At 38.7% G+C, this 26,441-nt stretch overlaps 2 protein-coding genes across 2 annotated transcripts in view; both read right to left on the bottom strand.

Moving 5' to 3' along the window:
* The window catches only part of LOC133840612 (uncharacterized), a 55,723-nt gene that overhangs the window by 9,477 nt on the left and 19,805 nt on the right, over positions 1-26,441 (bottom strand). The window contains exons 2-9 of the mRNA XM_062272543.1: positions 21,889-22,003; positions 16,095-16,202; positions 15,956-15,977; positions 10,856-10,935; positions 9,203-9,347; positions 7,182-7,582; positions 6,936-7,088; positions 5,327-5,650 (exon numbers count right to left, since the gene is read on the bottom strand). Of these exons, the coding sequence (XP_062128527.1) occupies positions 5,327-5,650; positions 6,936-7,088; positions 7,182-7,582; positions 9,203-9,347; positions 10,856-10,935; positions 15,956-15,977; positions 16,095-16,199 (1,230 nt within the window). The 5' untranslated portion in view covers positions 16,200-16,202; positions 21,889-22,003. The remainder of the gene's footprint in view (positions 1-5,326; positions 5,651-6,935; positions 7,089-7,181; positions 7,583-9,202; positions 9,348-10,855; positions 10,936-15,955; positions 15,978-16,094; positions 16,203-21,888; positions 22,004-26,441) is intronic.
* Positions 1,372-3,123, bottom strand: LOC133840615 (spermine oxidase). The gene has a single exon (XM_062272546.1). It carries the CDS (start codon positions 3,017-3,019, stop codon positions 1,559-1,561), a length of 1,461 nt encoding a protein of 486 aa, XP_062128530.1. The 5' UTR covers positions 3,020-3,123; the 3' UTR covers positions 1,372-1,558.

Below are 26,441 nucleotides of genomic sequence, written 5' to 3'. Positions count from 1 at the left end.
GACAACAAGTTGTATGTTTGACCAGCAACTGCTGGCCCACAGCTGCGGTTGGAATACTTCCTTTTTTTTTTGTTGGTTGGTTGGTTGGTTGACAAAGTCGCATATGTAATGGGTAATCTACGAGAAGATGATGTCCAGAGGCTGGGCCAACAAAGAGAGCAACAACATTTGGCAACAACAGTTACAACGCTTTGGCCTTTGCGTGGCATAAATTTGAATTTTCAACACTCAACTGTGTGTGTGTGTGGCTAAAACATTTTGCAGCACAGTTCCCACTTCGAGTTTGCTTCACTGTTTGCGGCATTGTTGGCATTCCTGGTGTTTGGTCTGCCTGCCTCTGGCCCCGCCTTCCCCCTCTTTCTGTCCCTCGTTCTCTGTGAAGTGCCAAACTGATTTTTACTGCTGCATTTTTGTCCCTTTTTGGCTCTGCATGTGTAAAGTGCACTGAACCACACCCCCTCCCATCTGGCTGTTTGTCTGGTTTAGTGTGCGTTTAGCCTCAACACCCCCTACACACACCCTCTAACACACCCCCTACGCACAGTACAATTACAGTGTTGTCCGCGACTGCTCTCGTTGCAAATGAGTTGGTCATCATGTTTTGGTCAAATGTTAAAATGGGCCAACAACACACTGGATATTGCCATGTTCAAATGAATATGCTTTGCTTTCCTTTGCTTTCATTTTCCCTTAACCAAGTGCACATAATCAGCCCAAAGCGTTTACTTTAAAGCATGCAAGCCAGACAAATATTAACTGCAACAACATGTGGTAACAACTATTACAACTTGTTCGACAGCAAAATATCTCAATTCATGGATATTTAGTAAGTATTGTAGATGAGAAAGGATAGTTAGAAATTGTGTTGTATTGTGGAGGGATGTGCAAAATTTAAATGAAATAGCAATAAAGTTGAGCGCATCGATGAGCATGTAATATTAATAAGACTTATACTTATTAATTAATAATTTAATATCAAGAGAATGCAATCGATTCTCTTGCGATATTAAGTGTGATTTCTATTTCGATTATTAATTGTGTAATACAATCTTTAAGCCACAAATGGTAGCTAAGCTAAGTGCATAATAATTTTCAACAACGTTTGATTGATCATAAATATATAGTTTCTTTTACTTTTTTTCATTTGCTAATTTTGCTATTTGAAAGTGACATTGGTCTTAGTCCAAAATCGACTTACTAAGTGCGATTTAAACGATTAGACTTCCTTATGATGAACTATCGTAACAGCGTCTATGGAAAAAAACGAAATTTCTAATAAATCCTAATCGAACTCAAGGACACATCCACTTGTTTGTTAGCGAGAAATTCGACTTGTCATGTTCTCAGAAGTTCATAGAATAAATAAGGAAGTTATAAAGAAAATGGTTGTAAAAGTACTTTACTTGTTCCTTATGTTATATATAAAAGTACTTGATCTATCTCTTATGAGAGCTTTACCCACATAAATGAACAATAAATAAAGAAGTAGATTAATTGGGACACGTTTTTGCAGTTTTATTAGCACTTGCAATCAGCTCGCAGTACGCTTATCAATTCCTTATAACTGAGCTGTTTTCGATCGATAATAGGTATTCAATCGGTCCGCCTCCCGCCAACCCGTCTCCGCTGCCCCGTGCACCGTCGAGTAATAATGTTTGTGCGAAGCTTCGCCGGCAAACTGCAGTCTCGGCCGACCGCCAATATCGAGCAGAGGAGCCTCCAGATCCCAGGCACCTGTGCGTAGTTCATCGGCCATCGTGGTGCGGAAAGTGTAGCTGCCCCTGAAGTTGGGATTCGCATGCCACTGCGTGCGCAGACAACGCACTGGCTGCGGCACATCGAAGGGTAGGAATTTGCGGAAGAGCCAGAGCAAACCCTCCAGCACTTGCTCCTCGGTGAGGGTTTCCATGTGCCGAGCGTGTTCGCCAATGATCCAGCCCTGCAGCAGACGTGGCTGATAGGATACCGGATAGAAACCAAACACGCTCTCCAGCCAGAATCTCTCCGAGCTGCGCAACTCCTGCAGATCTTCCGCCACCCAGAGGCAACTGAAGCCAGGCCAATCCTTGGGCAACGGAGGCAAGGCGTACTCCAAAAATAACTTGTCAACGGTACCAAGTTTCAGACCTTTAATGGCACGTACTTTGGCTTCAGGTAGAGCGGGCACAAAGAGCTGGCTGTGCTGCTCTTTGAGCACTCCCAAAGACACCGTGCAGATGACATGATCTGCTGTCAACACTTCGCCATTCCAGCAACGGATTAACACCTCATCAGCGCCTGACCAGTTTATTTGTGCTATGCGCTTGTTGAGCAGCACTCTTCCTTGCAGCACGCCAAGATCATCAGGATTATTCTGCTTAGATTGCATGAGCAAACGCAGAAAACTCTTGTAGCCCTTGTCGCGCCAGTTGAGCAGTAATTCGCCCTCGCACAGCCAGTATTCTAGGTGTCCGCGTCCCGACACCTCGTACAAATGATCTGCGGCTTCAACGGAGCTCTCGAACTTGTGGAAGTTCTCCAGAAATTCCTCGGCTATTGTTTGATTTATGGCTGGCAACTTTTCCAGCTCTTTCCAGTATTTCTGGGTTAAGTAATCCCCTAAAGAGCCCTTGTAGTCCGTCAGTTCTGTCTGCCTCTCTGGTATGGAGTTAAAGGCAATTGACTTGAGGTTGTCTGCCACATCATCGGACAGCACTTCTTTGTTGGAGCGCACACAGCGAAAGGTTTCGTAGTGACCTTCTGTGGTTTCAAGCAAATTCAAATCCTTGACACGTTCGTAGACAACATTGCCAACCTCTCCATGGCACCATTGAGCACCCAAGTCGATAACATTATCAGCAAATGGAATGGTATTGATGCGTCCACCAATGCGATCTTCCGCCTCCAGCAACAACACGTTCTTAAAGCCCTGCTCAAGTAATCGGGTTGCAGCTGCAATTCCAGCTGTGCCGGCTCCAATGATCACAATGCGTGCGGTTTGTTTGCTTTTGCTCAGAGAGCGAATGGATGCGGCACTCATTATGCTTAAAGTGAGGGCAACTATAATTCACAGCAACAGCGATTCACCTTACACTATAAAAATACGTGCGCTACGCTCTGCGTTCGGCATGCGACTGAAAATCGCTTCAATAGGTTTGCCTCTCTTTAACAGTGAATGTCACCCACCGCTCTAATGAGCTGTGAAGAGAGGAGAGAGGGAGAGACAAAGAAGGAGAGCGCATAATGCAAATACTCGTAAAATGTAAGGCAAAGGGCAAAATCGTATTTGCTTCACTAATCACTGATGATGTCAAATATCACTCACTCTTTTTTTCAGACTCTCTTAAATTTTGTCGCGTGGTTAGATAAGATACGTTGAGATATTGTTATTTGGCAAAGATTGTAAATTAATTATGGAAATCAGCATTAATGAGATGAAGATTGTCACACAACTGTGCAAAATGGAAACAAATAAGTTAGCGAGTTGTAAAGCGCAGATAGGCAAAGTAAGTTAATGATATTGATATTGACCACGTTTATCTGTCTAATGTGCTAGTCTCTCTGTATTATCTTGACTTAGTTATCTATAGAATTAGCTCAGTTGATAATGTAATTCTTATACTAGATCATCTTAAGATATTTTGCAAAATTTTCAAAGATCGTTATAAAAAAAAAAATAAAAGGAGAAAGATACTTTAATTTAGTATGCAATTTTTTAGGAAATACACAAATAGCCGAGTTATAAGACAAAGACAGGTAGATATAATGAATGTTCAAGATATTGACATTTGACTTTATTGTCTGTTAATGTTGGAATTTTATAGTAATGACAGACTTATCTGCAACATTGAAACTATTGACAGCTTAAGAATTTCTTATAGTAGCAACAAGTGTCTGCAAATTAAATTTTCAATATTTTGAATTTCAGTTTTAACAAACGTTAAATAGAAAAAAATTAAAAAAGTTAAAAATATATGCATTTGGTTTCACTCTCTTTTATATTTGACTCTTTACAAAAATACACAATTTTTCTGAAGTTTAACAAACATAAGCGTGTGTTCGTATAGTTGAGTTGTCGAATAAGCAGTCTCTTTGGTTATCAAACATATCAAATTCAAGAATTTAACTATTTCTAGTGTTTACACATGTTATTGAAAGTAATCGAATCTATTATATTGAAAACTAACATTTGCTATCAATTGCTAACCAAATATAAAGTTCCTTAGATAAAGATAATGTATCGTTGACAAGTTGTTATTAGTGTATTTTAAGTGAACTGTTGCAATCAATTGCTCCAGTTTAAAACACAATTTCAACGTTTAACTTGCATCATAAATCCATTTTGTATGCAACAATGGAAAGTAAAATTTTATAAAGACAAACACAAACTGCAAACCGCATTGCCATATATTTTTGTTGTTTTACGTAGTAGTTGGAGTATATACTACACTATAGTTTACTCGAATATGGGTAACATTCAGTTGAAAGCTGCCACTGGTTGCCTCTGAGTTGAGTGGGAGGTTGGAAGTTGGTTATTGGTTGGGATGTAAGGCAGCAGGCAAAGCGCTTTGATGAATGTATTCATAAAAATCCAATCATTGCAATTGCAGCGTGCTCACCAAATAGAAATACAAAAACAAAACAAAAACAAAATAACAACAAGAGAAAAGGCATTCAAGATGAATACGCCAAAATAATGGGAAAAACACAACAGACAGCTGGGCGCGACTAAACGAACTCAGTTGGAATACACACACGAGTATATATACTTACATACATATATATAGTCAACAAAAAAAAGATATATACTGGACATTCCCTCAACCCTCAACAACTTTGCCTTCGCCCATTGTGTCCTTAGGTCTCACAAAGAAGTCAACAAAAAATTGCAGTCATATTTTTTTTGTTTTCTTTTTTTTTGCACAAAACAAAACAAAACATTTGTGCATAGAAAAGAGACAGAGATACTAAGAGAGATTGAGAGAGTGAGAGAGAGAAACAAAAGAGAACGCTTACAAGGGAAGAACAGCAACAAAAATGCGATTAAAATGACAAGTGAAAGCAATTTTCGTGCAGCTGCTGTGGATAATGGGGCAAGAGCATGTAGAACAAGGGGAAAAGGGGGGAGGAGACAGTTGGTAAGTATTGCAGACGGACTGCCGTTGAATGACTGCTGTTTGGCATGGAATGGCAATATGAGCGTCAGAAGAAAATATGACTCTGTTTATGGCCAAGCCCAAGGCAGTTTCTATACCATCAACGTGCAAATATTGCTATCCAGTTACGGTCTCCTCCTCTTCCATTTACCCTTCCCCTTTCCTTAACCCTCCTTCGTATTCGTACTCACATTCTTGCTGCATTCACATTTCAGTATCCATTCGACGGCAATGAATTTATTCTCAATTTGTATCTGATGTGATTGCAGAAATTCCTGATCGATGGGCTCCAAAGCAATGGTGTCCCATAACTGACCCGGCTGCTCCAGCTGCTCCTTCTCTAGCTCCTCCGTCTCATATTGCCTGTCACCTTCAATTGCAGGCTCCAGTTCGTCATCCTGTTGCTTGCCAAAGAATTCTGCACGTCGTCGTTGTTGTTGTTGTTGTTGTTGCTGTGCTCGCTTTTGTACGTAGTTAATTGGATCAACGGCATTTAAAGGACACAACAGCTCGACCTGCATAGGAAACACAAAAAAAGACGAAGTAGTTGCAACTGGAACTTGAGAATGTAACTAGTTGAAATCACTGCATTCAATTCCTCTCTTCTCCCTCTCTCTCTTCCCATTTCCGTTGATTGCGACGAACGTTTAATAAATTGAAAAAAAAGTGCAATCAGGCACAGGTGCTAAATTGATTTTGACAGCCTGCCGAGCATTTGATTTCCCATTTTGCCATTTTGCTGTATTTTACATTCTACATTCTACAATCTGCTCTTTTTCTATCTGTCAATTGCCATTGTAATTGACGTTTTAATACAATTCCCTTTTTAATTAATACCAAAAGACGACGAAATGCCAAAGGCAATCGAATAAATAGCAATAAGAGAGCCATTAAGTACTTAAGTGCTACTCTAATAAAGGGTAAATAGATTCAAATATAAATTAAGCTATTTGAAAAGCCTTTAGTATGAAAAGTCTAGATATAAAGCTAGTATGAATGAACAATTCAGAAGACTTTTAGTTTAAAGAATATATATAATATTTGAAGCATTCATTATCTGGCTAACTAATTTCTTAACCTTAAAGTAGCAGGCAATACTGAAAAATACTTAAATATACCGATAGATATAATTGGTATATTAATATACTATAACGCTCAACATATACCATAGAGAAAATATACTAAAATATGCCAAAAGCTGTATTTGGTATATTAAAATGCTATTACATTCAAAATATACCATACAGAAAAATACATACCAAATTCTCAACCAAGCAATATATATTTTTAACAACAAAATTTTTGTTTGTTCGCTCCTAAAGTTTAATAAATGCTTATATTAAACAAAATGCTGTATCTTCAAATATTTTCTTGTCCGAAATTCTTATTTACCCTAATATTCAATCTGCTTAAAAAAACAATCAGTAAGAGCATTAATTCATCGACTTGTTCAGCTTTATTTTCTCCTCCGTCATTCTCTTGTTTGTGCTCAATTTCTTTTTGCCATTTAATAGTCAAAGATGTTTCGAATTAAAATGGACGCTAATTTAATTGATTAATGAAAATAACAAATTGCAGTCAACAAACAGTTTTCTCCTTTGGCATGAGGATGCGACAAAATTGCAGCATGTCTTTGGGGCTGTGCGACATTGTTGTTGCAAGCGTTTGCCAGGCGAAAATGAAAAGCCTCTCAAAGGAAAATTGCTTTCAATCACCCACTGAGCTGTTTGCTATGCAGGTGAGGCAACAACAAATGCATTTTGCAAGGTCTTTACGCAGATCTTGGACAGAAATACTCACTTGTATTGTTGTAGACACCGCTGGGGCACAGCACTTGGTGCCGCGGTGGCAGCTGCCGCACAGTTTGGGACGATAGAGTTTGCGAGAAACGCATTCGCCAAGTCGAATCCTCGCTGGCCCCAGGCGCTGTAAGCTGCGGCACTCGTGTCCCTTCTGTTGTTGTTGTTGTTACGCGTGGGAATGGGGAAAAAAGAAAGTTTCATCAGGCGGCTGCCACTTGCAACACTTGCCACATTCACAACTCACTCTAATTCTATGCGCTGGCTCCTGTTGCATGTGCTGCCCTTGACCTGGCTCCGTCTCTCGTTTCGTCTCCCTCTGATGCTGCCAGTGCCATGCTCTCTCCCTCTGATGTTGTTGTTGCCGCCGCTTGTGATGATGCAGCTGATGAAGCTGGCTGGCAGCCAAGTTGTGCTCTGGCTGCAGGTTAGTTAATGGCCTGTTGTGGCTGCTGCTGCGCTTATTCTCTCTGCTGTCTCGCTTCTTATTGTCTTGGCCACATCTGCGATTCTCGCATAACCGTAAATTGCTCAATTGATGGCAGCCAGTATGGGTCGTGGTCTGCCTCGTGGCAATGCCCAGGCCGCAAACGCTGCTGCAGGCGCTCCAATTGCCGCTGATGCTGCTATTGTGGCAGGTGGCATAGACTGCAACAAAAAGAGTTGCAAATGATTATGATTGGCCAACTAATGAGCGTTTCCCAAGTGCTCAGTGTATAAACATAGATTGAGTGCAAAATATACTTATAGAATAATTCCCCCACAGCACTTGAATAATAATTTAATCCAACAATGATTATAAGCAGCAAATAGTTAAATCAGTTTTGGGGATTTCTAAGAAGTTAGAAGTTTAAAGTGTTTACACATTTGTGATCTGTGTTTATTGTCAATTTTTTCTAAGCTTTGAATTTAAGTTGATTAAAATCTTAAACATTTCTTTAGCTAAAATAATTTAGTTTAATTTCAATTTATTTAGTAACATAAATTTTAATTATTTATGTATATATTTCTGATTTGCTTTAGAATAATTGTCATGTTTATTATCAACATCAAAGCTACGAATTTAAGTTGTTTATAGATTAAACATTCTGCAGCTAATTTAATTCAATTAAATTTAATTATTTTTAATTCTATAAAAGGTCGAATAAATTAAAAATTAGTTTTTATATATACAGTTATTTTAATTCAATCAACTCTAATTATGTTTACTTTAACTGCATTTGTGTTTGATTGAATTGTCCCTAATATATTCAATTGAATTAAATGTTATAATATTGATTAATTTGTTACCAATTTAAAAACAAAAAATGTATAATGTTTTATAACAAAAAGAATAATTATTTGCAGAAGTTTGACTTTTTTATCGCATAGCAAATATTGAACCAAATTAAGGGTGTAAAGCAGTCATTAAACGATAAATAAATCTAATATGCGTTGTCCATGTGTTAATAATGCTTTCATTAAATTAAATTCCTCTGTGAAAATACAACAAATTGCTAAAAGTACTGCTAACAAATCCATATTTCTACACACTGCGTATGCTTGATATTGTGACTTTTATACAATTTTAATTTGTAGCAAAGGCCTTGAGCATTCTCGTGTATTTATTTCCATTTTTACAGCGTTGTTTGCATGCTAATATCCATTCCGTTATTCCGTTGGCAATTTCGTTTTATTTTTGCGTGGTAATTGCGTCAATGGGCAGCATTGTGAACGACAAAGGCGTAAAGCCCAATTGAAGTGAGGGCCCTTAAGAGCACTTAATAATCTTGTTTATTTATTGCATTTTGCGCGTTTAATTAACACTTAATCCTTGTGTAAGTAATTATGCTGCTGCCACTGTTGTTGTTGCTGTTGTTCTCCCATAGCTGGAGGCAAGAGCAAAAGCTACAGCTTCTGTTTGGTGTTTGTTGCTGTTGCTTCTGCAGTTTGCTGCTGCTGCTGCTGGTACTGCTGATGCTTCAAGCACGACTGTTGCCTTGTCATGGAATAATTCATCTTCATAAATATGCGTTGCGCTTTTGGTTGGGCGCTTAAAAAGCATTAAGTTGTGCGCCGGACGCGACGACGACGACGACGATGACGATGACGGCATGCCCCTGGGCGCCATTAACTCACAACCATGGACTATGAAAGTCCAGAGCCAAAACCGGCTGCGACCATAAACACACTTATAAAACAATAACAAGGCCATGACCCGCACCTCCTCCCCACCTTCATGGACCACTGTCCACTTCCCAACTTCCCACAGCGCCACTCGCAACTTACCATCAGCTGTTGGATTCTCACAGAGCCACATTTTGCAACAGTGGCCGGGCACCTCGACGAGACGCGGTGATCTGCACGAAATCGTATCCTCCGGCGCCGGCAGCTGCTCGTTTGGACAGAGCGTCGAGCAGGCATGGCGACCGTTCTGCAAGAAGGCGAAAGGCGAGACATTAAAATACATTACAAGTGGCGCCCAACCAATCTCCATCTGCCTCTGTTTATTTAGCCCCCAAATAAAGTCATAATGTAAGCAAAATATTTACCACAAAACAGTCGCTGCGAAAAGTACTTGCACACGCATACCGCCTAATGCCTTAAGTATGTTGCCAAATTAACATTTTCTTACTTGTTATTTTATTTATCAACAGTTTCGCTTTCGCAGCCATGTGCCATGTGTTTAGTTAGTGTGGCCAAAAACTTGCTTAGTTTTCGCTCACTTCCAAATTGCACTGCATAAATTGCGACCTTGCTTTCAGTCCTCTTTACATAAGTGTGAATGCGTGTGTGTGTGTGCGTGTTACCATTTGGCATGAATACTCTCGTATGTCTGACTGCAATGATAAACTGCCTCAATTGTTGGCTAGAGGTGTGAATTCCAGCAACAATCACACACACACTCGCTCACACATTTCACTCTTGCCTGAAGACAAATGTTTGGCCATAAAGCAATGCCAAGGATTTAGTTTTTGGCCGAGATTTGGCCAGCCTCCCTTTGGCCTTTGCTTTTGCTTTTGCTCTTGCCGTTAGCTGTAATTGCGCGTAAATCTCATTCAAATTCACGTATTAGATTTTACTTGTTAGCGCGTGTTTAACTCACGTGCTCAACAAAAGTTATGGCTGGAACACATTATAATGTTATAAACTAAATAAATAATAGCTTTAAATATTTATTTCGATTTTATTTTACATAAATTCTAACACTAAAGGCATTTCTATGCACGGCAAAATAATAATAGTCAAAGTTTTAATAAATAAAATTAATTTATTGTATTTGACAAATGCATAAATCATAATATTTGGAGCTGCTCATTTCTCTATTTAATAGCTAAAGAATTATCCAATGTAAATTCATTAAACAATCGAATATTAAAAAATAAACGCAACAAAATCTTTTCTTTATCAATAAATAAATTATAATAGTTTTTCATTTCTCTTCCCTTTCGAATTAGTTAAAATAAAAACTGCTAAACTTAAACAAAATATTCTAAAACATGTTTTATTATGCTGTTATTATTATTACCATAAACTAGTTAGCTTTTTAAACTTTTTCTTGTTTTATTCCCCTTTAAAGTTTCTAATTCGTATAACGTTTTCAGCCCGACTAAATTCAGATTTAATTGCTGCGCAGCATAAAGGGATTTGTATGGTAAATAAATTACACAAGTGTTAACGTTAACCCCTATGAAAGATATGGAAAACAAGAATAAAAAAACACAAAACCTGGGGCAATCACTGGTTAAACAATAGCACAAAAGCAAAAGAGCCGCTTAGTGGCACTGCATTTGACTTTGACCCTATCTGCAGCTGTATCTATAGCTCTGTCTGTGTCTGTTTCTCTGTCTCTCAGTCTCTGTGTCTGTTGTGGTTAGTGGCAACTAAACGGTGGCAACCTTTACCCCACCCCACTCTTACTCAACCCATCACATCACTTACCTCGCAGACGCATTGAGTTTTACAATCCAATTTAAATGTGGCTCCATGTGCGAATGTTGTGTTGCCAACACTGCAATTGGCTGCAGGGCGCACACAAAAGGGCCCAAAATGACAGGCGGACGTGGCCGAAAAGCGAACGAAGGCCAACGTTAGTGGTAATAGCAGTAGTTGTTCCATTGTTGTCCAGCATCCAACCCGGGGGAAAAGTGAGAAAGAGAAGAAAGAAACACACACAAATTGTAGTCGAAAAAGAGAAAAGCAGAGAAATGAAATCAGCTCAACTCGTACTTGCCGCCGAGGTGTGGCAAATGTGAGTTGAGCCCAAAATAGAACTAGAAATTGAATTGAACGTAGCGTACTTTTTTTTGGGAGATACTTTAATGGACATGACAGCTCATGGGTGAGAGCGAGACATTGTGTTTTGCAGTTAATGGGCAGAGAGACCAAAGGAACGCAGCTTTAAGTAACTTTGCGGCCTTTTGTGCACTCGTCAATCTTTAAGCAGTTCCATTAGTCGAAGTTGTTGCCTTTGTTGCATGTTCTTATTACCATGGCTTATTCTCTTTTGGCCTGACATTTCAGCAGCCAATTTTCATCATGCAGAGAGGTGGGTGAAAACCAATTAATATTTGCCAGTGCTTGTTATAAATTTTCTTTCGCATGTTAGATCACACAAGCAAACACACGCATGCACGTACACATATTTATCAGAACAAACAATAGACTTTTGGCTCATCAGAAATGAACACTGACAAATGTTGTTTGTGCTTTATGGTCCGCCATTAGGCCACAAAAGTTTGCTTTTGCTTTTGCCAGAGCTACAGCTTCAATCACAATTACGAGGCTTTCGCTGGAATTTTTTTGCAATTTCGCAGTTACCTAGATACAAAGGCGGTGCCCCTGCCTCAGCCCCAGCTGATGCTTGCCACATGCATGTTGCTTCTGCCACTTATAGCTACATACGTGCTCTGTGGCAATTTTCCACTGTGTGTTTTTTCTCTTATTCGTATTTTTGTGTGTTTGCTGGGAGTCAGGCAAATATTCTTGAATTGATTTCGGTGACGACGTGACGCTGTAAGAACGATATCATATAGGAGTATATATCACAGAAGGCAACAGACAAAGGCATCATCATTCATTTGGCATTTTGGCATCAATGGTTAATGTGAAAATCGTTGTTGTTGTTGTTGTCGCTGCTGTTGCTGTCATTGTTGTTATTTGTAATGAATATGGGCACGTGGTTGCATGTTTATGTCGTTAGCAATTAGCTTCGATTATTTGATATACGAGTAGACGAAGGAGAGGACACCGGATGTTGACATCTAAACCACAACCATGTGGCACATGTCTCGGGGCAACAACAAGTATCAAGCAACAAGCAACGTGCAACATGCCCATTGAAAACCTTACACCTTTTTTACTTTGTGGCGAATTGTGTCATTTTCGAAAGTGCAATCTTCTTAATGTACTTTGGCATAAGACACACACACACACACACACACAGAGAGACACACAGACTGACTTACACCCAAACACACTCGCTCATAACAAGCAAAAGCTGTCTGCATTGAACCCATACAGAGCAAAAAGCTTGTCACACATACACAAACACAATCAGTGACATTGCTTTACATATCAAACAGCGAGCGTGTGTGGAGTGCTATTGTGTGTGTGTGTGTGTCATTGTGTGTAGATCTGTATGTGTGCCATTGCTCGTTACAAGCAATCGCTGTTTACCCTAACGAATCGGGCAGCTTAAAGGGAGAATATGATGAAAGCTCAAATATCCTACAATAAGTAAACAAACAGACTTCATAGTGCTTAAAGAAGTATGTGTAAAGAAAAATAGATGAAGATATAAAAATAAATGCAAATGTAAAAGTTTTTAATGAATATTTTATTTAACATGAATACTATATTTGAAGTTTTTGATAAATATTATATTTAACATGGATATTATTTTTATTATTTAATTTTTCATAAATTAATATATTTAAAAGGTAAATAAAGAAGAAGAATTAAATAAATAATAAAAAATTTTAAAGTTTTTCATTAATATTTTATTTACCATAACGAATTTCATGTATTTTTATAATTTTTAATCACGGCGTTCATATTCATGTAAAATTGAATTTAAGAAATATTAAAATTAAATAAAATATTTTTGATAAATAATATAAAAATATAAAAAAAAAATGTACTTGCTTATTGCCCTTATGCGAATATAAATTAATATGTAATTTACTTACATATAATCTTACACATAATCTTTTCATAACTTTTAAAATAAGGTCATTATTACTCAAACATTATACAATAAAATAAAATAGAAGAAATATTATTATTTAATAAGCTAAAGCTATTTCATAAATTTCCCTAATTTTTCTAAATTTCATTTAATTACAAATGCTTTTACTCCTAAGAAATCTTGTTCAACTTTCTAAAGTCAAGCTGCCTGAAGAGGCCATTACATCTCAGCAAGTATTTATTTGCTGGGTATCTGTCGCTGTTCGTCCTTATGGCGGAAGTGAACGCAGGAATTGCAATGTGAGCACTTTTATCTGCGCCCGCTGTCAACATTTAAGGATGTCTACGCTTTGCTCGAGTGTACTTAAGCAGTTATGTTCTGAACGTTGTCTGTCCTTGCTCTCTCTCTGTCTCTCTCTCCTTCAGGTTTCAGATTTTTCGCCGACAACCTGCAAGCTGAGTGCGCGCCGCCTTATCCATGCTATAACTTCATGTCATGCATTATACTTTTTATTTTGAAATGTACTCAAGCGCTCATCTCTCCCCTTTTTACTCTGCATGTGTTTTTTAGTAGCAAAGCGAAAAAAAGTGTAGCATATTTTTGTGCGCTTTCCACTGCCCACTTTTGTTTGGGTCATCATCACTTGTCCGGCTACAGTTGGCGGAGCTATCTGTGTATGGCCCGGGCATGGGGTCACGTGTGCACAGTTTATTTGTTTTATGCCGGGGCGCATAGTATTTGTTTTACTTAGAGTTTTAGATTTACTTAAGTCGTTGATGACCATGACCAAATAAAGTTTCATTTTGTGCAAAGATTTACAACACTTGAGCGTGTGTGACAAGTTTTGAGTGCTCAGCGAGCAGCAGTTGCCCAGTGGCTAGTGTCCAGAGCAGGCCATAAAGCGGAAAGTTCAAAAGACTCTGTGTGTGCGAGAACAACGCTGCGTATGCGCAATTTTATTGCAAATTGTGTGTTCTCTGTGCTGTATTTGCCCTGGACAAGATATAAATGCAATGAAAATAGTCTGGCACACACAGAGCTTGTTTAAGCAATATTTATTAGAGGGAAAGAGAGGTTCAACTGCTTGGCAAATTTGCCACTTATTAGCCTTAAAATTCCTTATGAACTTTAGTTGCTATCTATTCGAATTTAAGTCGCTTTATTGTGTAAATTTATTTCTAGGTAGAAATCTTTTGATTTCAGCTTGAAGTAAATCTCGTTTTGTTTGTATGCCTTTCAAATGCTCACGTTCTCGTAAATATTTTTGTATTTTTTTTAATTTTTTGAGTTAATTCCACCATCGCACATACTTTCACATACATCGTGCTCCACATTTTTCGTGTTTCGATAACTTTTGCAGAAGTTCCCTTCGCTCCCTCCCTCGCACTTACAGTGCAGTCGCCGCACGAACCAAAAAAGAACAAGTTTTACAGTTTAAATAAACTTGTTCCGTTTTGCCTGGACAATGCATCAGCACAGCGGGGGGCGCTGCGCTACACGCTACAGGCAACAAAACGTGTGGAGCATTGATATGCGCCGAAGGCACATTCACACACAACTGAAGTGAGGGTTAAAGGGAAGGCAACAACAGCAGCAGCAAAAGCTGAAGCAACAGCAGCTCTCGCTCGCTCTGAGCCCACAACAGGCGAACGCACAAACTGTATTGGCATTTGATTTGAAACTTTTGGCTTTTGCCTTGCCAGTCGACAGCGGGAGGACAGAGAGTGAAGGAGGAGAAAGAGAGGGGTGCTTACACACCCATAAAACATATGCAACGATACTGCCAGAAGTAAAATTGTTGTATTGTTGTACAAGTATTTGTTGTAACGCCCAAATCGAAAAGTTTTTGGCACAGTTCGTGCTGCTGTTTAATTTTGAAAAGCTTTGTACGACAACACACATACGTATAAAGCCAGCACACAACATGTCGAATGAATTTCATCCTCAACTCGCACAAAATTGAGAAAAATTGCAAAAAAAAAAAAAGAAATCCATTAAAATCACTTTACTCGTTAGTTAGCTAGCTGACTGCTACGTCTGTCCAGCCAGATTAGCAACTGCTAAGCAACGACAAAAAAAAACTCACAAATGTCGAAACTTTTCCCAGACAAAATTTACGTGTATTTATTATGTGATTTTAGTTTCTGATTTTGCATAAAAACTAAGCGCATATCAGTAAGGAATTTACTACTATTGGTTTACACATCATCAGCTTAATATATTTTAATGCTATTGAACTAAAACTGTTGCTCAACTTAAATTTTTCTTTTCATGCCCACACAGATTGGCATCTAGATATATTTATTGCTTAAAAGTTGTGTTGTTCCTTTATTATTATTCGATTTTGCTGCCTTCAAAAAGCTTTGCACATTTATTAAATCACTTTTTCAAGCTAACGAAATTGCTTTCCTTTCCTTTCCTCATCTTCGTTAGTATTTTTTGGGCTATTTTTTCGTGTATTTCGTATATTTACTTATTTTGACTAACACACACCAAAAAAAGAAGTGTAAAAAGAATATATATATTTAAAATTGATGGGTGTCTAAATGGGAAAAATGTTTGTGCTTGTTTTTTGTGTTGTTGTTGCACTTTGCTCTCAGAATTTTGTTGGAAATTATTTTTGGGTTGATTTGAAGACGCTCACATTTGAAGTGGCAGACGTAAGAGTGCCTTTGATTAATGAAGCGCAAAGTTAATGTAATTTTACAATTTTCATTTTCATTGGAAATTGGAAATTGATTGCGAGTTCATGTACTCTACAATATATACGGAAGCCGAAGCCATCGTAGATGATGATTTGCTTAACTTTTAAGGCATTCGCAGTTCAATCGGTAAAAAATAAATGGACTTACCGGGATTTATATGCCTTGGCAGCTTTTGGTACGCATAATTAAGGAGAGAGACACATAAAAAAAAGATAGAAAACGAAACGAGAAGAAGTTTAGTAATGGAATTCATAAACATTTGTATGTGTTTGTTTGGTCAACTTACTCTGATGACCTTAAAGCCCAGGCTCAGATTTGCCTCGACGCCGGCAATGAGACTATTACCAAATATACTCAACAACAACGGCAGCAGCAGCAGTAGTATCAGCATTTTCTGTAAGCAGATGAGAACGGAATTTGCAAAAAGGGGGCGTGGTTAGTGGGCGTCTGAATGAAAAATGTTGCCCTTAAAAAGGTCGACACAACAGACACGGCGCAGCGATGGCAAAACAGCATTAGACTTCGAGTCAGAGTCAGAGTCGAAGCCAAAAGCTGTAACCACAGCCGCAGTAGTCGTCGACTTTATTAAGGTCAATTCAATGTCTGGCTTGGTTTTTGGTTACGGCTAATGGTTACGGCAGCATAATGAGCTCTACGGCTAGAGTACCAGCGTCCGTCTCTCAGTCTTTTCGTCTTTCCGTTTGTATTTTATATTTTGCATTTCCTTTCGAGCTTTCACGTTGAGTTTTTCACGCCTGCAACCTTTATTATTTATTATTATTGTGCTTTTAAAAAGTTATCTTTCCTCCCTTTTTGTTTCAAAAAATAGAACTTGCTTTTGTTTTTTTGGGTCCATAAAGGTGAGACAATGACCTTGATTTAAATGGCTAAAGTCCAAGCCCAACAATTTGGGCAAAAGTAATTTTTAAGATGTGAAAATTGTTAGGCAAATATTTGTTGTTTATTGATGTCATTAAATGAAAGTATACGCTGGCCATTTGTAGACAGACACACAAAAGGTGTGTCTATAACGCATGCTTAATGGTTTTTTAAACGATGACGTTACGCATACGACGCATTACACATGAGCGTGCTTATTATGATGTATATTTTATATATTTTTTACACAAAAGACGAAAACTCATTAAAAATATTTTGCAGTCATGCGCAAGAATGTGCAAAGGTATTTAATTAAACTTTAATAAATAAATACGCCAGCCAGCCGGCACGAGGGCATTACAAAGTGAAAAATTAAAAGGCAGAAAATATAAAAAAACACAGAGAAAACAACAACAACAACACGCGAGGCTTTTGGTTGACAGGAGTAAAGTGGTGGAGGAGGGGGTTACTTTCGCTTAATGCGTCAGTTTTCAATTAACGACGCAATGTTGTGTGCTGCTAAGTGGATAAACAGAGCTTGGGTACTTCGAGAGGGGGGAAATGAGGACACACACTGGACTCGAAGCTGAGGCAGAATTGCATTGAATGCGGCTTCATTAAGGTGGCAGCCGAAGGAGCTGCTGCAGTTGCTGTTGCTGTTGCTGCTGCTGCTGCTCGTTGCTCGTTGCATTTGCAGTCCTTGTCGTAATTATCGTAATTACAATGAGCGATGAGCATGGCAGTGGCTATAACGATGCCACTGCCAACAATAATAAAAGCTAACGAGCCGAACAACACCAACATCAACAACAGCAACAACTGCAAGTGTGGCAACATTGTCATTGACACTTTTAATTGCACCTACACAAAAAAACAGAGAACAGAGCACAGAACTTTTAATGAAAACCAAAGTGGGGCAGCACATACGATGAGAACAAGTCCTGGCAACGTGTGGAGAGGCGCCTCCTACTACAACCTGCTTTAATTATGATGAAGAGGGAAAATTCATCAACACTAGAGAAAGCATTCCCTTCCCTCTCAACCCTTCCTCCATTCCTTGCAACATCCTGAGCCCAAGGCGAACAAGACAAAAATTCCATGTCACTTTCGGAAATGAGCAGCTAAAAGCAAGAGAAATGGAAAACTAAAAACTAAGCACGAGCAAACTCAACTGAAAGAAGAAGGGTTTTTGAGGTATTAAAAAGGATGCGCAAAGAATAAGAATAATTTGGACTGCAAGTTCATTGAAATTAATGAGTATCTAACAACAAAGCGCAAAACTGTTAATTTATGCAGCCAACAACAACGATGATTATGACATTACGCAAAAGGAAAAAAAACACCAGAGAATGTTTGAAAGTTGTTAAAAAGATTTCACTTGATGACCTCATAAAACTCAATAATTTGATTAATGTTTCCTATGCCACAAAACGCTGACAATCTGCTCGTTTAAAGCGCTTTGAAGATGTTTCTAGTATCAGTCTCTTTGTGCGTGTGTGTGTGTGTGTCTTTGGTTGAATAAAATTAATGATATCAACCATGTTGAATGTGCAAACAATTAATCTTCTTTAATTTCTGTAGAACGTCCCGCCGCCGCCCTGTTCACAAGCATTACCCACTAATAATTTCATATTAAGCTTTTAAAGGTCTACTTCAAGACGGATTGCCAGCAATTTGAATCGGTTTCCCAGAATTCAAATGTTAATAGGAATCTCATTATCAGACTGGTTAAATCCTGGGTTTTCAGCTTGAGCAACTAATTAGGCGCACTTAAAGGGAAATTCAGATTGCTCATAAAATTTATATTATAATGCGTGCTTTAATAAGTCTCTTTTTCTTTTGTTTGATTTTCACAATTTCTTTGGAAATAGCGACTCATTTAATAATCTGAGTTTTTTGCTTCCACATCGTTTGTGTAATCCAAGTATGGAATTTCCTAGAAAAAATGTCTTTGAAGCCATTTTTTTATTTAACTAAACCTTAAATTTTATGTAAAGAAACAGCTCGAAATGACAAAGATGAAATTGTCTGCTTAGCTAAAAGTGTTTAATATGAGTTAAGTTTCTTATACCCGCTATCCCTAGGTTAGAAGGGTATTACAACTTTGTGTCTGCAGGAAAGGTATGTAACAGGCAGAAGAATGCATCTCCGAACCTATAAAGTATATATATTCTTTATCAATAGCCGAGATCATATAGTCCGTCTGTGCATTCGTATGAACACCTAGATCTCATAGACTATAAGATATACAGATATAATTTCGACAGAACTTGTTATGTTTGCACATAGTAGATCAAGTTTGATTGAAATTTTTGACACGCTCACTTCCGCTCCCGGAAATTGACAAACATCGAATAACAAGCTTTATTTTGCACCTAAAGTACGATTTTCGGTACATACAATAACAACTACAGTATTTCCTATTCCTGAAAATTGGGTAGCAAACAGATAAAAATTGTATAAGTTATTTACGCTTTTCTATGAGCCAAAACGCCAACTTACTATGGATTTTAGTTAATTTGGCTGACCATCTGCTATATTTATGAGTATATGGTATATTTTAAAAAAATTTGGTATATTAATATGGTATATTCTAAAATGAATACCACACTTTTTTGCTTTTTTTCAAAAGGGGTCCCACTTGGCTATAGCTTACTTTATCTAATAGTTGCCTTATTAATTTAATAGAATAATATTTTATTTCTTAAATCCTTTTAAAAATTCAACCTAAACACTTCATTTACTTGTAGCTTCTAGATAAGTGCAAATTGTATTAGATTTATGTGGTATGTCTAGCTAATGAGGGACAAATTTATGATGGACATGGAATGTTTGCACTCTCTCTGGACTTTGCTCTTATCAGCATCGATATCAACTGGCGCCATACACGTAACGCAAACAAGGCAAGCTGAAAGAAGGCTTAGTACACTTTTGGCCTAAACCATTGTTAAGCACAAGCACTTAACCATGTCAAGCTTCGATTTATTGCTTCTCGCTTCCAGCTCTTCACAACTCCTCAGCTCCTCAGCTCTTTGCCACTTCCTAAGCTGCTGTACGGCTCTTAGTTTTTACGGCTCTACTTCGGGAGCGTTTGGAATTGATTGATTTCTGCTTTAGTTTTGTGTGTGTGTGTCATAGAGCAACAGCACACGGCCGAGTCGCAATCCAAGCCTCCATCAAAGAATGTTTGAGTGACGCACAGTCATAAATAAAAACACTCAGATATTCATGTCGATGATTTTGTTCCTCCATGGCTTTGCTATCCTATTCTAACTTCAGCTTCAGCTTCGGCTCCTTGTCGGTCTGTTATTCATTGGTTCGCCTGCGGCAAACGTACCCAATACAAATTGTATCACTTAATATTTGGATTCCCTTTTTTTTTCTTGCTGTGTAGTTTTTGCTCTGATGCTTCAGTGCTTGGTTAACTGGTTGCCCCAATCGAAGTGTTTGGGAACTGAAGCTGTCGATGACGTTGACGATGACTCGCCGATTGTCGTCGTGAGGCGTTTTGTTGTTGATTTGCGTGTTTGTTGAATAATTGATGGAATGACAATCTTTCGATGTGTCAGCATTGTCGTCGTCCTCATCGTCGTTGGCATTCTAGCCAACTTGTTATCATCCACACATTCGCAGCCTCATCATCCACCTTTCAGTGTTGTCATTGTTGACAGAGGCCGCTGCCATTCGCTGTGTTTGGCATAATAAGCGCCTACGTTGCATTATAACATACTTACAGTTCAGCATTCACTCACACACTCACTCTCATTCACTCACATTCACTCCCACATAGACTTTCACTAACTCACTCACTCACTCCATTTTTGCGCTTATGAATGATGAGCAGTCAAACAATCAGCGTTTTGTGCTCCTCAAGAAATATGACATGAAATCAATAGTGAAATGAAAATGAATGAATGGGCTAATGCTGCTGGCATCGGCACTTTTCTCTATCACTTCGTCCACTTAGCTCCAATTGCTTGGCCCTTTTATCTATGCCATAAGCCCCCAAAAAAATCAATTTGCTTTTTAGAGTTGTCAACGAAGGTTGTGCATAAATTTCATTTGCAGGTTAATTGAAATTCATTTGTGCAAATCAAATTAAGTCAAAAGTACGCACATCCTGTCTGCAACTGGCACTTTGGCACTACGTGCTGCAAAACAAAAGCCAAGTTGAGAGTAGCTGGCGACAAATGGCACAAAGTGATTCATTCATAATGATAAATTAAGACAAAAAGTCTAAGCACAGACACAGAGAACAGACACGGAGAACACCGGCAGCAACATGGCAACGACATCGAGTTGCCCCCAGGGACGCTCACACCCAAACACACACAGAGACTTTTATTCAAACTTTATGTAATACCAGAGTGTGTAGGAGTGTGGGAAAAGTATCCTTTTAGCCAACGACACACGTCTACATAAATATCCTTAAGGAGAGGCAACATTTGTCGTCGTCGTCGTCGTTGTCGTGGTGGGAACGTGCCAAGTCCAACTGCTTGCCGTGTCCCTCATCATCATCATCGAGAGTTTAAGCAAAGGAAAATTCAATTACTAAATATCAGCAAAATCGCAAATAAATGAATTAAGGCAGACAAATCAGTAGGAGTGAAAGAACGAACGAGCGGTAGAAAGAAAGAATGAAAGCGTTGCAAAGTTTGTTTAAATCGAAATGAAATAGTGACACACAGACGCTGCCATAAAACCAAAAGCAAATACAAAGCCAACGCGCCACAAAAGGAAAAAGGTTAAAACAAATATTTATGCAGCAGTCCCACAGAGAATGGAGAATGCCAAAGAAGAGGAGGGCGATGAAGAGAGGGACAGTCTCTGGCTGTATGCTGTATGTAATTACCAGTCCTAGAGTCTCCAAGTACAGCTGCGCCTAAGTACACACACAGCAGCAGCAGCAGCATATGTGTATGAGTGTGGGAGTCTCTATGTATGTGTGTGTGTGATTGCAGTGTACGTGGCTTTATGCTTAAATAAACATTTGTCGTCGTCGTCTCCCTCTCTCTGTGTGTATGTGTGTGTAGTTTACATAGCACCCAACGGCAGTCAGTTTGCCTGGTCAAAGCCAAATCGTTGATTGCATAAGTTGATGGTCAACACATGTCCAAGATATATGCCATATATAGTGTCGATTTATATACATATACAAGCAAGCGGCAGTGAGTCTGCCTTTGGCAACTCTCGATACTCACACGTGTTGTTGCTAGTCGCTTCTAATGATGTCTGTGCAGGTTGCATTGGCTGCTGCTCCAAGGCTGTCTCGATGACTCGACTCGACTCAACTCGACTCGACTCGCCAGGTAAGGTCTGAAAAATAGCAATAAAAAGTTCGCTGTAGTGCATGGTGACAGTGATTGCATTCAAGATCCTTAAACAGATACACGAGTCAGGGCGAAATTCAATAAATTGTAATAAAACTTGTAGCAAATAAAAAGTGTTGCCTACTCTTAGGCTGCAGCAAAAAAGGATGTCTGCAAATTGTGTGGAGATCACTCGATAGCTTGCACAGTTTGCACATTTTGCTGTCTGCCAGCTTGCAGTTTAATCAATCGATTTAAAAATTTACAAATATTTTCAATGAATAAACTCTCTATCAAATTGCATTTAAAACAGTTAAACAAATTGTACTTGAACGGATAGCTTCTAAACAAATAAAAAGTGTTGCATACTCTTGGGCTGCAGCAAAAAAGGAAGTCAAGAATTGTGCAGAGATCAATCCTTGCCTTAAACAATTGCAATTCCTATCTGGAATTTAGCAATTATAGGAAAATATCAATGAATGAAAATTTACGCATGCATTCAATACAATTAAACATACACAAGATTAGGAGCGAAATTCAATAATTTGTAATTTAACTTTTAGTCTCCGCAAACCGTGTTGCATACTCTTAGGCATCAGAAAAATGGAGGTCAGCGTTTGTGTGGAGATCATCCGTTGCCTTGCACAATTTGCAGATTTTGCCTTCTGCCATTTTGCAGTTTAATCAATCGATTTGCAAATATACAAAAATTACCAATGAAGGCTCCCCACACACACACACACACACATACAGAGAGAGAGAAGCATTTCGCATTTGCACATTTCAGACTTGGCACGTACTGCAAAATGGAAAACCGAGAAAAAGCCCACAAATTGCTATTCGAAAATTCTCGGACATTTTTGTCAGAATGCAATGTCGGGCACTCGAATTGACAGCTCCAATGCCAAAATGCCTGCTGTGAGTGGGTCAACCCACAATGGCAGCAGGGAAGGGGAGAGTGAGGAGAAAGGGGAACAGGCAATGACAGTCATTAGCCATGTTATAAGCAAATTATATAACATAAAGCACAGCCCACAGACGTAATCGATGCCCCACACAATTTTATTAAATTGTTTTCGTTGTTTTTCTTGTTTTTTCCTTTTGCTTCTTTTCTTCGCTTTGTTTATTATGATGTTGTGTGCTTTCTTCTTTTCTTTTTTTGGCAAGGTGTTTGTTATCGTTTGTTATATTGCTTGTTGTGTAATGTAATTTATACACACACACACAAACACGCTCACTCGTACAAACAGAAACACAAATATAATGTCATAAACGCCAAGGACACAAAGGCAATTCCGCATGACATTACGGGCAGACAAAACAAACGGCTGAACAACAAAGAAACCCACAGACAGGACAGGACAGAAAAGGAAGGAGAGCGAGGCAGAGGCTTGGCTGCGAAAAAAGTAAAGCAAGAGGAGGAGGAGGAGGAGGGTAAAAGCCAAAAAGTACGCGCTTGGCATAAATGATAAGCTGGCTACGCAGCTGGATGACAATAAGGGGGCGTGGCAATGGCCAGACTCGAGCTCGAGCTTGAACGCGGACACGGACATGGGATAGAGGGGACACAGGATATTATGGCCGAGGGCCGAGAGGCGAGGGGCACCCACAATTTGTGCGTCTGTGCGTTTTGCTGTATGGGCTGGCTGCTTGGTTGACTTTTGAATACTTAACAGGATAATGAAATGTCAAAAGTGCGCAAGAGGCAAGCGTGTCCTGCTGCCTGCCTTGCCCGTCTGCGTGTCTTACTCCCCTTGTTGTTGTTGTTGTTGCCGCATTTTTATTGTGTCCATGCCTAAGTGAACGTCATGGCGTGCCGCGCGCATTAAATCATAAAAAAGGCGCAGCAGCAGCAAAAAAAACGATGTATATAAATATATATTACACGCACACATACACACAGATACATATATACATATGCGTGTCGTATATAAAATACGATACAGCCAAGTTCACCGCATCTCGCAGGACATTTGGTTGCCCATTTCATGTTTACATAAATTTAAATTGACACAAATATGTCGTGCATTGGGTTTCCCCTACAAAAAAATATGATAAACTACATAAATTACGACAGAGTCACTTATTTATGACATCTACACCGACAGAGTCAGAGAATTGAAAATATATTTGCTACAATTTGTTGCCATTTAACAGCGGCAGCTTTAATCAACAGCACTTGGCCTAAAGGCAACTACAACTATACCTACAACTACTTGACTGAACTCTCATCGCTCAGCCTGTGCTCATCATTCGCCTAATAGCAAAACATCCAAATTGTTTCCTGGGAAAGACCCAAGCTATTGTTTCTTTTGCTTTTGCTTTCACTTTTTCTTTTCTTCAAGTTTCCTTCTTTCCTATATTTTTTTGCTCTTGTTTTGTTTCAATGAATAAAAGTTGAGCTTGAGCTTCAATCAATGGGCAGTCGAAAAAGCTGTAATCAATAAAGTAAATGGCCCTGCCACTTTAGCTACTTGTGTGTTGCATGTTTCTTTCTGTGTGTGTAGCACATGTGGCAAACTTATTTCTGATGCGCCCAAGTCAATAGCAATGAAGAAGATTTTGCGCAGATTTGCAGCAAAAGCTAAATTACCACCTGCTCTTTTGTGGACACTTCATAAATGAAAATCCTTCTTCATCATTTCATTTCATTTCATTTAAGTTAAGTTTATTTTTGTTGGCTTTGGCTTTGAGTAATCCATCTCGTTGCAGCTAACTTCTACTATTTGGCAATCACTCAAAGTGGGCGAACGAATTTACTGTTATTTGCGACGACTCATTCATTTGGCCATTTTTATTAATTAAGTAAATTGACCTGACGAGCCAAAGAGTGAGCTCAAGTGCCACACTCGTTGGCAAATATGCGTATACTTGATTATTTTGCGCCCCTCAAAGTAGTCAGCATTAAATAAACTTGACTTTAACGGACAAGTGCCAAAGCTTCAGCTCAGCTCAACTCAACTCGACTCGACTCAAGTGTTTTTGCATGTTTGCCGCAACTTTCTGCCAGCAAACACGAACACGCTTAATTTGGTTAATGAACTTTTTTGGGGGGGAGCTGAATCTGTAGGCTCAACAAAAAATACAAGCACTTGAGAGGGGCCATTTATGTTTTCTAATTGAAACGAAATTTAGTGAAAATATACATAACCGCAACTCTAATTACGATTTCCCAAATACACAACAATTTTATGGGGCTTCAAAAATTTATTTAACAACTTGTTCAACAAGCGAGCCGTGTGAATGGGGCGACGATTCTCTTCGCCAAGACGCCGCCGTCGCTTGTTGTTTTGATTCGTTTATTGACTTTTCATGTTGCTGCCAATTATGCGTCGATGTCGAGCTTAAACTACAATGGTCGCCCCTCCCCGTCCACCCGTCGCAAATTCAAAAACTTTTGGCGTAATCTTAACGAGAAAATCTGTAAATTACACGCCGAAGCAAAAGCGATGCGAAGCAGCAAACAACGACCAACTTTTCGCGGCGTTTCACAAATTTTCCAAATATTTATACACCTAAATAGATTTTATGGCATAATTGAAATTTGTTGTTATTGCTGTGCACAACCATGTCGAAGCAGAACTTGACGTCTCTCTTCCTCTTTCCCTCTCTATCGCTCCCCCTCTTTAGATCCAATACAATTTGCATAAACTCAGTGCAATGTCAGGCAAAAGTTTATTAAAAGCGGCGTCGAAAGTTTTGCCGCTTGCTAATAACAATCATAAACATGGGGCCAGTGATAATGATGAAGGTCCTTCAAAAAATCTCTGACACATAGCTGCAGGCTCTCTCAGCTCTCTGCTCTCTGCTTTCAGCTCTGTGGTCTCGCTTCCAACTTTTGTTATGCTACAATTTTGATAATTTAACTTATTCCCTCCCTTACTTCCTTTGCTTGCGCCTTTGTGCGTCTTGAATTTCAATTCTGCCCTTTTTACCATACATTTGCTCTGCTGCTTCAACACACTAATCTGACTTGTTTGCAAACGAATGGCCATCAAAAAAAAACGCTCAGTGATTTCGGTGGGCAGTGACAAGTTTTGCGCCTAATTGCACCCAAGCTATAAAAAAAAAGTCGAGCAACCTCGACTGTGAGATACCCGCAACACATAAAATAAAAGCAAAACACTATTCATTTTAAAATATACCACAAAAAAACTAAAATATACTATATGTTACATTTGGATTTCTGATACAGTTATACAGCAAAAATACTAAATGATACAGTTCAACGTTCAAAATATACTAAAGAGTATTGAAATATAGCAAATTGTCAGCTAAAAAAAACTAAGAGAAGATAGGCGTTTTCTCTACACAAAAGTATTTCGTTAATAACTTCGACAATTTTTATCAGATCGCAACCAAATTTACAGGAATCACAAAGACTACAGTTATTATTGTATATAGGAAAAAATTTGCTATAAAATTACACTTGTTCTTCGAGTTTT

The sequence above is a fragment of the Drosophila sulfurigaster genome, chromosome 3 (assembly GCF_023558435.1).
Source record: "Drosophila sulfurigaster albostrigata strain 15112-1811.04 chromosome 3, ASM2355843v2, whole genome shotgun sequence".
Lineage (NCBI taxonomy): Eukaryota > Metazoa > Arthropoda > Insecta > Diptera > Drosophilidae > Drosophila > Drosophila sulfurigaster.
This window is presented reverse-complemented; position numbering and strand designations above follow the sequence as displayed.